The 11,896-nt window shown below is 33.9% G+C and overlaps 1 protein-coding gene across 9 annotated transcripts in view; it reads left to right on the forward strand.

Moving 5' to 3' along the window:
* The window catches only part of STXBP5 (syntaxin binding protein 5), a 156,882-nt gene that overhangs the window by 66,844 nt on the left and 78,142 nt on the right, over positions 1–11,896 (forward strand). For 6 of the 9 annotated variants that reach the window (XM_015561605.1, XM_015561606.1, XM_015561608.1 and 3 more), the window contains one exon: positions 1,852–1,930. In XM_015561605.1, coding sequence (XP_015417091.1) covers positions 1,852–1,930 — 79 coding nt within the window. Of the gene's footprint in view, positions 1–1,851; positions 1,931–5,680; positions 5,797–11,896 lie in introns of those variants that run through there. The other 3 variants (XM_015561611.1, XM_015561612.1, XM_015561613.1) reach the window with 2 other exon arrangements.

Below are 11,896 nucleotides of genomic sequence, written 5' to 3' on the forward strand. Positions count from 1 at the left end.
TTTTCCAAGCAGCTGCAAGTTGGGACAAAATGTTGATTGTGCTCCAGGGAAGTTGGTTTTATTGGAACTGCAAAAGAAAACAACAGCAACAACAAAAACGAGTCTCTGTGTTTGCTGATACCTTTTCCTATCTTTACTTGGCCACCTAGCTAGGAGTGAATAGGCTGGGAATAGCATTCCATCAAAATGTTTCAGTCTTCCTTGTCTCTGAGGTGCAGTTGTTTTTATTGAGTAGGCAATGTTCTACTTGTTTTGTGGCTTTGGTTAATTTCCAGAGTTTTGAAGAATTTAACTTTAGTTGTTTTGCTAGTATTTCAATTTCTGTGGGAAGCGAGATCACAGAGGTCTGTACTGTCATTCTGGAAGTTACTCTCGTTTCCTTGTTTCCTTAGCTGTTCATAGGCATTGAGTCCACAATGTGAACTTCAAGGTCATTTTATTCAAATTCAAGAAAGGCTTTGGGGATCCTAATTACATTACATTTATGAATTAATTTTGGAAGAATTGATATTTTGGGATTTTAAGTTTTCTTAACTGGAAACATGACAAGACTGATAGATTTCATTATTTAAATGTGTACATTTAAAAATATTCAATTTCTTAAAACTGCTAAGAATTCAGTTACAAATGACACTTGGGAAAATATTAGCAATATATGATAAATACAATGTTAATGACCTTTGAGTATTAAATTTATTTTTAAATATGGAAATTACATACAAACATGGGTAAAAGATATAAGCTATTTTTAAAAGAAGAAATACAGATGACTAATAAGCCTAAGAATATTTAGGGATTAAAAATACAAATTAAAATGAGATACCCTTTTCACCTACCAAGTCAGAAAAAAATAATGTTTGGGTAAGGTGTAGCAAAATACTACATTGCTGATGGAAGGGTAAATTGGTACAGTCTTTCTGGAATACAGTTCTACTCAGATGTCCCTTTTTTAGGAATTAATCCAAAGGGAAAATTATTGATTATTCATTTATTAAATAGTTACTAAGCACCCACTGTATGCCAAACAATGTTTGTCACCAGGTATATACATCAGCAGAAAGCACAGAAACCTTTGCCTTCATATAATTTATATTCTTGTTGGTGAGGCAAACAAACAAATGAAATATAAAAGTCTATTAGGATAAGATAGGTACTATGGGGATGGGGAAACTGAGAAGAAAGATAAATGTTGAGGTAGGAGTGTGTGTTTGGGATCTAAGAAAAATATTGCTTAAAATGATTTATCTCTAAGAAATGGGCACAGATGTCATATTTTCTTTATATGTTTCTAAGTTGTTTCTATAATGAACTTGTAGAAATAGATAACAGAAATCAACAAATATATTTTTTAAATACTCAAAAATTTTGGACAGTATGAGTCCCTGACACATTTTAAAGCAGCCTTCTAGATATTACAACAGATGGATTTTATTTCAGGAGAATAAATATAAATGGATTTATTAGCATAGGGTTTAGCCTGTCACACTTGGGTAAAAATCTGATTTATATTTCTTTTCCTCAAATTTGGCTATCTTAAACTTGAATTCATTGAGCAAATTGAAATTTTATTTCTCTTTTCTGAAATTAAAAACATTGAGAAGACTATCAATTTCTCTTACCAGAATTATATTGCATAAATGTTGTTACAAAATTATTCATTTTACTTTTTAGCACTGAATTTCAAGCAGTAAATTTACTTGGTTATTTAAAAATTAAATACTTAAACCAGAATCACTTTTTAATGTTTCATGATGGATTTCATTATATTTCACTTTCATTTTATAAGCTATTGATGTAAGAATTTAGAGTAACTTAGAATTTTAGAATTTAATACAGGAAAATATATTTTAGGAAAACAGTTAAAGGATGGGAAGAAGCCAGAACCATGCAAACCTATCCTCAAGGTGGAATTCAAAACGTCTAGATCTGGGTAAGATTTTATTTCATTGCCAATATTCATTGTATATAATTGCTCAAATAGCACTGAAGGCTAAAGACCTACTTTAGAATGGTCTATCTCTTAAATTTTACGCTTTCTTTATTTCACAAAATAACTAAAATTGGTAAATTTAGGATAAAATCCATTTTTGTGTTTCTCTGTCTTTAGCAGTTTTGCTATATATCCTGGAAGGTATGAATTATTTTTCTTATCAAATGTCATACATTCTGTTAGATTAGTCTTCAGTTAACATAGAGTTTATTCACTACTGAAAATTGCAAAATTGCAATGAAGAAAAAATGATTTAAAATTAACCTATTGATATTATATATATTAATTGTGAAATTTTATATGTATTCTTCAAAACTTAAATCTCATAAAAATATTTGGCATTTCCAAAAATAAGTCCAGTTTAATATTAATGGAAATTAGTTGAATTTGAAGACATTGATTGCCTCTATATATAAATTAAATATAAGAATTAAATGGTTTTTACACTTTATATCACATATATTTTTTGTTTGCACCAAATGTTATATTTTAAAATATAATTTAGGAAAAAAAATTGTTTTTTTAATTTCACATTTCTTTACACTTTAAAGCAGTTCTTTTACTTATGTTCTAGTTTCCCAGAAAAAAGCATGTGGTTTTACTTCTATAGCCATGTAAGAGAGTGAACTTATGTAGTATATATAGTCCAGCAAGTCTCAAATTTTCGTTCTTAGATTGATATTCGCCACCCCTCCCCCCCCTCACCCCCAATCCTCTTTAACCTTCCTCTGGAATCCATCAGATATACTGTGTTCTGACAATAGGTTGAATGTACTTTAAGAGAAGTAGCATTGGCTTAACCCTTTGCGGTCGTATTAAATTTGGACATGGGTGTTGTACTGGTCGGAATTAATTTCCATTGAAAGAGCAGTGATACATAACATGCAAGATTATGAAGGATAAACAAGATTTATTAATTCTTTTTTGGAACTATGTCACTACTAGTAGAATCACTACAAACGTTACCACTTTACATGGCGTGTGTGGAACGACCGCGTTTGTTTATATTGAGTTTCGGTATTTCCGATTTTTCGGGGCAATGTTTTGGTTCGTGACAAGGTCGCTTAGACACTTAAGAGCTTTCAGAGAAATTATGAACTGATACATGAATGAATAGAGTTAAGATTCATACGGTTCCTTGCTGTGGTGGCTGAGAGCAGACATACGACCGGAACGGTAAAAAAGTTTTGGTGGCTGAGAGTAGACAAACGACTACAAAGTGTTAATTGACTATGGCGTCCCTTACTGTGTGACCTTTGACACAGAGCTATTTGACTTTGTGTTTTAGTTTCCTCATTGATGACATAAATGTGATAATACGTCAAATGGTTGTTGTGATAACTTGAGATAATTGTGTATTTAAAACATTTCACACAGTGCCTACCTAGCACATAATAAACTTTCTATAAATGGTTGCCCTTATTTTTATTAGGAAACTTCCTACTATCAATTGTTTCTATTATTTGCTACATTTGTCCACTGGCAAAGGAACATAAATAGTAAAAGTATGGCAGAAAAGGAAGTGAGGGGGGAATGAGACAGAAAAAAATCCCTGTATTTATAATACAACATAAAATGAATTGTCTAAACATTTAAACCAACAGTCCTAATTATCTTCTAAATTACCTGTTCATTTTAACAGATATTGATTGGCAACAACAAAGGCAAAAGTCCAGGGAAGATTTTTTTTTTCTCTCTCTTTGTTCCCATTTTTACTCCTGTATAATGGTAATGTTTATGAGTTCCTAGTTTCTTCCAGGATGTTAGCAATATTTTTCCTTTTATAGGAGAATGAAAAAAAAAAGTCTAGCTGTTTTGTGTGCATTTGTAGATTCTATAAAACAAATCAATATGATCATGCCCTTATAACAGTCTTCTCCAGCTTTCCAATTTCTTTTTCCACGTTAGGACATTCATAAGTTAAACGAATTATTTTTTCTTATTCCATGGCCTTTTTCCTTGACATAGGTCCTTAGAATTCGAATGTGTAGCCCATGTTGACAATTACTGCACTACCCCCTCCCACCTAGAGCAGAATCACCCTCAGTTGAGTAAGCTAGACAGCTCTCACTTTTTTCCTGTTTCTAGCAAGTGTCTTGGGCAGATTCCAGCAGAATGTGTGTTCTGTTAGTTCCTGTTGACAAATTACCGAAGTTTATTAGAAGAGCCATCCTTCCCTCCTAGGATCTTCTACATTTTCTTCTCTTTACCTGGAAATCATTTTAGGCACAATTCCTCCCATCCTTTATAGCTCAGCATAAATGTCACTGCTTTTAAAGATGTTTTGGCCATGTTGACTAGGCTGGGTACACCAGTAGTATACTCTCAAGCCTCGCTTTATCTTTCCTTTCTAGAACTTATTCTGGTGATTAATAATGTGAATATTCGTTTAATGTATGTCTTCAGCTCAGTGAAAGCATGGGACATAACTGTCTCACTTGTAATTGTCCAGCTCCTAGCATAGTGTTACTGAAAGTGAGGAAGAAAATGATAGGCTGGTGTTTAGAAAAACATATCCATAAAGAATTAGCTTTTACCTGTTCATGATAAAGCATAGTTTAACTCCGCAGCATAGGTAATCAAGATGGGTAATTTTTACTTTCTAATAAAATAAAGTATATATTATACCAGGACAGATCAGACATAGGGAACAGTGACAATATCATTAATATAGCATTTTAATACTCTTGTTATCAAAGATATGGCTGTATTCTTTACATGGCCAGTGCTTTTTAAAAAGTCTAAAGTATAATGTTGATTCTTTAAAGGTTGTTTCTTTAAAAAATGAATGTGACTTGGGTGTGAAGTGCCGCAGGGAATGGTGCTGGAGAGGAGTGATTAAGAGAGTGAACTCGAACTGAACCACCTGGGTCTCAACAGCTCTTCACTCATTGTGCAGTCTTGGGAAATTAACTGAGTTTTCTATGCCTCTGAGAACAGTAATATCTATCTCACAGAGGATTAAACAAATTTATATAAAGCATTTGGAACATACTCTTTAAACCAGTTGTCTCACATATCAGTTGTCTCAAATAGCATTTTGATAACCTCTAAAAAACCTATTAAATGTAATTATTCTCTGATTTTGCATTCACAAAGCAGGTGCCTGAGTGGCAAGGTTGACCAGCCTTTATAATAGTTAAAGAACCTCATTAATATTCTTCCCAAGCTTGAAAAACGCTGTAATTTAGGGCAGTAATTTATTTATTTATTTTTAGACAACAGGTAGTGGGTTGTGAAAATAATTTTGTTGATTGTGACCATTGATTGTTAACTTACAGACTAGAATAGGAAATAGAGTGCACTGTACATTTTAAGGGTAAGTATTGGTCATGAAACTTTTGTTCAGTTGTATACATTTATGTATCTGTATATTGTGTTATGAAGTAAAATGCACTTCTTACAATGTGTCATAATCATAATATTTGAAAATCCCCGATTAGTAGAAATAACTCAGGTTTGGGGTCCAAATCCCAGTTCTGCCACTTACTGTATTCAGCAAGTTGCTTAACCTCCCTGACTGTCTCTCCTTACCTCAGTGATATAGGGACAGTAATTCTAGCTTCATAACATTGTTGTGAAGAACTAAAAGAAATACAGTGTGTTTGGCACATGGTAGGTGTTTGATTAAATTCTAGTTCCTTTTCTCCTCTAATTCTACACTTTCTTTTCACTTGTGGACAACACAAGAAGTTGTAGGCAAGGCCAGATTTTCAACAAGAAGCAACTCTGGGTGGGTCAAGTTTTCAAACAGGTACTCCATTGAACTTATGGGAGTTCTGCACTACATGCAGATCATTAGAAGAGTGAGTTTCTCTTAGGAAATGGACCACCATTAGAGAATCACCAGTTTTGAGGGAAGCATCTTTGTTAGGGAACCTTAAAGTGTATATAATCATAATATAATTTGGCAATTTACATTTGGAGAATCACAACTAAAAGATTTATCCCCTTTTATCATAACACTTGCTGTGGCAAACTTTTTCTGTATGGAGCCAGAGAGTATATATATTTAGGCCTTGAAGGCCATATGGGTGTCTGTTACAACTATTCAACTCTGCCATTGTAGTGCAATAGCAGACATAGGCAGTTCATAAATGAATGAATGCAACTGTGTTCCAATAAAACTTTATTTACGGACAGTGAAATTTGAATTTGATATAGTTTTCATGTGTCATTAAATACTTTTCATTTGTGTATTTTCTCAACTATTTAAAAATGTAAAAACCATTCTTAGTTTTCAGACCATACAGAAATAGGCAACAGGCCATAGTCTACTGAGCCTTTATATGTACACACACATACACACACATGATATATGTATTTAAGTTTATCTTTAAGGAAAACTTTTGGGGTTTTTGTATTTCCCCTACCCTTTCTGGTGCCAGAATGTGGTTTAGAAGATAAGGTGATTTATTTTATCTTATCTTTTCTGTCATCTTTCTCCCCGTATGCTCTTTTCCAGTTACACACTCTTCCCTTCGCACTCACAACAGTTTTTTCTTAAGTTTTAATTTTACATGTGAGCTAAAAGCTGTAGGTGGATTACCTGTATAAGAATATGAAAAAACGCAGACTAAAAGCTCAGGGTACATTTGTGATATTCTGGTTCTGAAAATATCTAAGTCTATTTTAGTAACATTCTCAAACTAGTTACAAACTTTCTCTACTGTTCCTAGGGACTTGTTTCCAATGAAAGAATCCTAACTTTCTGAAGCCCCAAAGCAAACACCCTTCTGTACAAAGATTGTTGTAGCAGATGAGGACATTGAAGCAGAGAGGTTGAGCAACTTGTCTAGGGGCATGCAGCTCATAAGCTGAAGAGCCCAGATTTAATTAAGTCTGTGCTCTTAACCACGCTACACTTCCTTTTTAATGAAACCTACTCTCTGTTTACATTTACCACCAATCCTCAAGATTAAGCCATAGCAGCAAGAAGAGAAACTCATTTGGACACCATGCCTGCTTTCCGAAGCAAAAGCAGTTTTCTTTTGCATTGTCTTAGCAATGCTCATGTCCTTACTTGAGACAAAAATAGCATTTTACATCTTGAACTCAAGACCCTTACTTAAATGGCTTGGTTTCTAAGCACCAAGAAGAAAAACATTCGTAGGTGAAATGAATATCCATTATTTGCTTACTATATGCCAAGTATTCTGCTATGCGATTTGCATTGCTTGTCTTTAGTAATTCTCATAACTGCACTATGGAATGGGTACTTTTATTGTCTCCATATAGATATTGAGTCATAGAGCGCTTAAGTTAAATTAGCTTGCCCTGAGAATTTACAGAGCTGGAATTTGAGCCCAGGCTGTCTCTGGAGCTGGAGTTCTTAATCAGGACACAGTATTCTCACAGATAGTGTGGGCTAGGATAGAACTGTCCTAACAATTCACAAGTCATTCAGTTTTGCCGAGAACTGGACTCACTTTTAAATTTCCTAGTTTATCAGAACGTCTTTAATTTAACATTAAGTCATACTCAGTACATGTATTCCCACTATTGTGAACTGAGAGCCTATTTATGCCTCTATGAGGCTGGATAATTAAATGCAAGTAACCCTAGCTACTCAGAGGAGAGCGTCATAGATCATTTCTAGGATACAAATTTAATTCTGAATTGATGAAGTCTAGATTAGATTTTACCGTATCTCCTTGAATCATGATACTTGGTCTTAGCAATTGTTCAGGAAAAAATCTACAAGAAGATTTATAAATAATTGCCCCTAATGGGGGAAGAACTCTTTGAGCCTGTAGACTTAAAATTTCAAAGGCCTCATGAGATAACCTTCCCTGTTTTCATATTAATTTTACTATGTTAGAAAGTTTCTATCTTAACCCCTTCCCCAACAATTTTTTTGTTAAAAACGTTTCTTTTTCAGACTAATTTTTTTATTTTGGTTCTATATAGTATTTTTGATGCTGGTTATGAAAACAGTTTGTAACTCGTCTTCCTATAAACCATATTTTTTTACCATATTTTCTTAGTATACTCGTCGACGACTGAAAAAGAACATTTTGTGAAAACGAGTATACACGTTTCTGCCGGGGAAGGGGTTAAATGACCTAATTCTCATTTTACCACTGTCTCCAGAGACAGTTATTCTTAAGATTCTCCCAGACTTATCTTTATTATCTTCATTCTCTCAAAACTAGAACAGTTTCTCCCACTCTTATTCTTTAAACCTTACACCTATTTAGGATAAGTTACTTTCTTAATCGTAAGATAATATTTGACTTAAAATAACATAACATTTTTATGGTATAATTCACATAACTTGAAAACTAAGACTGCTAGATTGAGAGCTCTGTCTTCTGACAGTAGAATACCTCATTTAATACCTATCTAAGTTATGTGGTATTTACTGAGTTTTGTCCACTGCTTCTTATCAGTTTAAAGTGCTGAGATCCCTCTATTATAAAACTTTTCCCTCTATTAGTTTTTAATTCATATTGCTAAATTAAAACTGCTATCACATATTTTAAGTATACTGGTCTAAAAATTATTTTTAAGATTATTGGTTCACTTGTTAACCTTGTTTGAGCCCACGAAGTACATTCAGCCATTGGTGATTGCTACAAGGGAGGTGATGTGGCTTAAGTGTAAGAAAAAGGAGCACATGCAGAATCATTCCCTGATAGTTCAGAACCCTTTAGAGCCAAGGCTCCCAGGAGTGTTATTTTATCATGAAAGATACCAAAATAACGAGTTAGAAAGGAGGACTAGTGGATTCTGAACAGGGAAAAAAAAGCGGGGGGATCATAGGATATCATGTCCCAAAGTGTTTAGAGAGACTCTGTAAGTTAAGCATTGCTATAGAAAGATGATTAGAATTATAATAGAAGAAAGATTAGAAGATATATATATATATATATATATATATATATATATATATATATATATATATATATATATATATATATATATATATATAGTAGGAAGGATTAATTTGTAAGCGTACTTATTAACCTCATTTCAAACATAAGCCCGGATGTAGGGGCATTCGAGGAAAAGAAATGGTGGTTTCACAATAGAAATTACTAGTTTAAAACATGTATGTATTCAGTGAATTCAGCAATAGATGTAAGTAGCAATTATGTGTCACAGGAAGAGTAAGACTAAGATTTTTGTTTTTACTTTAAGGAAGACCTCTATATGACTAATGTCAGAAAAGAAAGGCCGTTGGCATCAGAGACACTGGAAATGAAAAGGGAATAATTTTGTGAGAAAGTCTTTGAGTGAATTTTTACAATGAGTATAGAGTACTGACAGAGAAAAAAAACTTTATTTTTTAAATACCAAAGGTATTGTCATGTGATTATGTGGTCCAGATACATTCTTCTAGAAACATTTTTGGCCACAGAACCAAAAATCTTAGGATTAAGATAACTTTGGGGTCCTGATATAGAACACTGAAGTAGAGGAGGAAGATACAAGGATAAAAAATGTCATAGAGGGGAGCATGCTGGCTATAGGATGGAGTGAAGTGGGAGAATTAAATGATGGAAAATGAGACTTTTGGACTCTGCTGCAATGAGCAGCACTTAGTATAAATGCGTGTTGAACAGGTGAGTCACTTAATTTAAATAGTTATTTTTTAAAATATATTTTATTGATTTTTTTACAGAGAGGAAGGGAGAGGGATAAAGAGTTAGAAACATCGATGAGCGAGAAACATCGATCAGCTGCCTCTTGCACAACTCCTACTGGAGATGTGCCCACAACCAAGGTACGTGCCCTTGACCGGAATCGAACTTGGGACCCTTTAGTCCGCAGGCCGACGCTCTATCCACTGAGCCAAACCGGTTAGGGCTAAATAGTTATTCTTGAGTGGCCTAGGAAGCAGAAAGTTCTTCAGAATAAAGTACATTTTAGCAGTGCTTGAATAGAGTGTAATGACAAATACAGAAATATCTTTAAAACTAGAAAACTATTTTCATGGTATTTCAGAGGAAAAATGTATTTTTTAAAAAATGTATAATTTATCTCGTGTAACCAGCATTAATATTGTATTCTCTGGAGTGTTTTTGGAAGTATCCAGGTGTTTTCTTTGTGTATTTTTAAGTTTAATTTAATTTAATAAAATTGTCACAAGAGAAGCATATTACCTGTAATTCCACTATTCTAAAATAATTTTTATCATTTGTTCATTTTCCCTAAGGTTTTTTTTTGTTGTTGTTGTTGTTTTGTTTTTGTTTTTTAGCTACACATCCACTTTCACTTGATTATATTCCTAGAGCACATTCAGTTTGGTATTTTTTTCTCCATTACATTTTTAAAGTATTACTAGTTTTTACCAGTTTTTTTTTTCCCCAATAGTTTTTAGGGCTGAGTACTTTAATATTATAAATAAAAACATAGTAGTGAACAAATTCTTTTTATAGTGTAGGTAGAACAGTAGTACAAATCTTCTGTTCAATTATTTCTTTATAAGAAATTTCCAGCTGTGAAATTTTTAAGATAAAAGATTTTTATTAATCTTGACAAATTGTCACATTTACTTTTTAAAAACATCTGTGACATTTTAAATAACTGAGTATAAAATATAACATTTTCACCAGTCTTATCAATGTCGGATGATTTTAATTTTATTCACTAACCTTAGAAATCAGCACTCATGCTTTAGAATTATCTTAAATTCTACAGCTCCTAAATGTGAACTCCTAAATGATTACTCTTACTGGAAAGGGCACAACCTGCTGTGATAATAGGGGGTTGAAGTTTTAAATTTTTTTTTGTATCTGCATACAAAGCTGCAGTGATTTATAGAAACTTTCCAGTTTAATTTTATGCAATCATTCATCCAACTAAGTAATGATGTTTTGGCTGGACCAGAAATTATGTGTACGTTTGTCTTTACCCCTCTATCTAGAAACTGACGCATGAGTTTTAACAAAATTAGTGTTAATGGTTGATAATCACTTGATAACAATGCTTTCATTTCTAAAATCCTAGAATAGAATTAAAAGCCTTATAGTTTTTTTTAATGTGTATTATTTGTAAAAGGGCACATTTTATTTCAAAGCTAATTGTTTTCAAATTGTTACTTATTTGATAAGGCTATTCCAATATGGCCTTCTTATACCACCTCTAGTTTATTCATCCTGCTACTGAAGTTTATCCTTAGCTTTCCTACAATTTCTTCTTTTAGAGCCATGCCTCTTCATGATCTAAATTGGTTCTCTGGCACATCCTTAAAGCTCTATGGATTGTTCAGCTAATCTAAATTTCTCATCATTATTCATCCTAATCTACATTTTTTTCATCCCTAAAAATGCTTTTGCTTATGATCTTTACATAGACTGAATATCTTAGTTATGATTCACTGATTGTTTAGTACCTTTACTTGGCTGCTTATAATATATGTTAGTATCTAGTATAATTTAGATTATATCTTTCTACAGGATAGGGATCAAATCCATGTAAGAACTTGTCTGGATTAGCAGACATTTAGTTTTGTCCAAAACATCCCTGGAGACATTAGGCCATTGCTAAAAAGTCCTTGCTAGCCCAGCTGGTGTGGCTCAGTGATTGAGTATCAACCTATGAACCAGGAGGTCAAGGTTCAATTCTCGGTCAGGGCATGCCCAGGTTATCAGATCATGCCCAGGTTATGGGACCAATCCCCAGGAGGGGGCATGCAGGAGGCAGGCCATCAGTGATTCTCTCTTATTATTGACTAGAGGCCCAGTACACAAAAATTTGTGCACTCGGGGGGAAGGGGGGGGGGATCCCTCAGCCCGGCCTATGCCCTCTCACAGTCTGGGACCCCTCGGGAGATAACGCCCTGCTGGCTTAGGCCTGCTCCCGGGTGGCAGAGGGCAGGCCCAATCCCTAGGTCCTGCCCCTGGTCAGGCTCAGAGCAGGGCCGATTGGGGGGGTGGGGCACCGCCCCCTGTCACACAC

The sequence above is a fragment of the Myotis davidii genome, unplaced genomic scaffold (genome assembly GCF_000327345.1).
Source record: "Myotis davidii unplaced genomic scaffold, ASM32734v1 scaffold196, whole genome shotgun sequence".
NCBI classification, from domain to species: Eukaryota; Metazoa; Chordata; class Mammalia; order Chiroptera; family Vespertilionidae; genus Myotis; species Myotis davidii.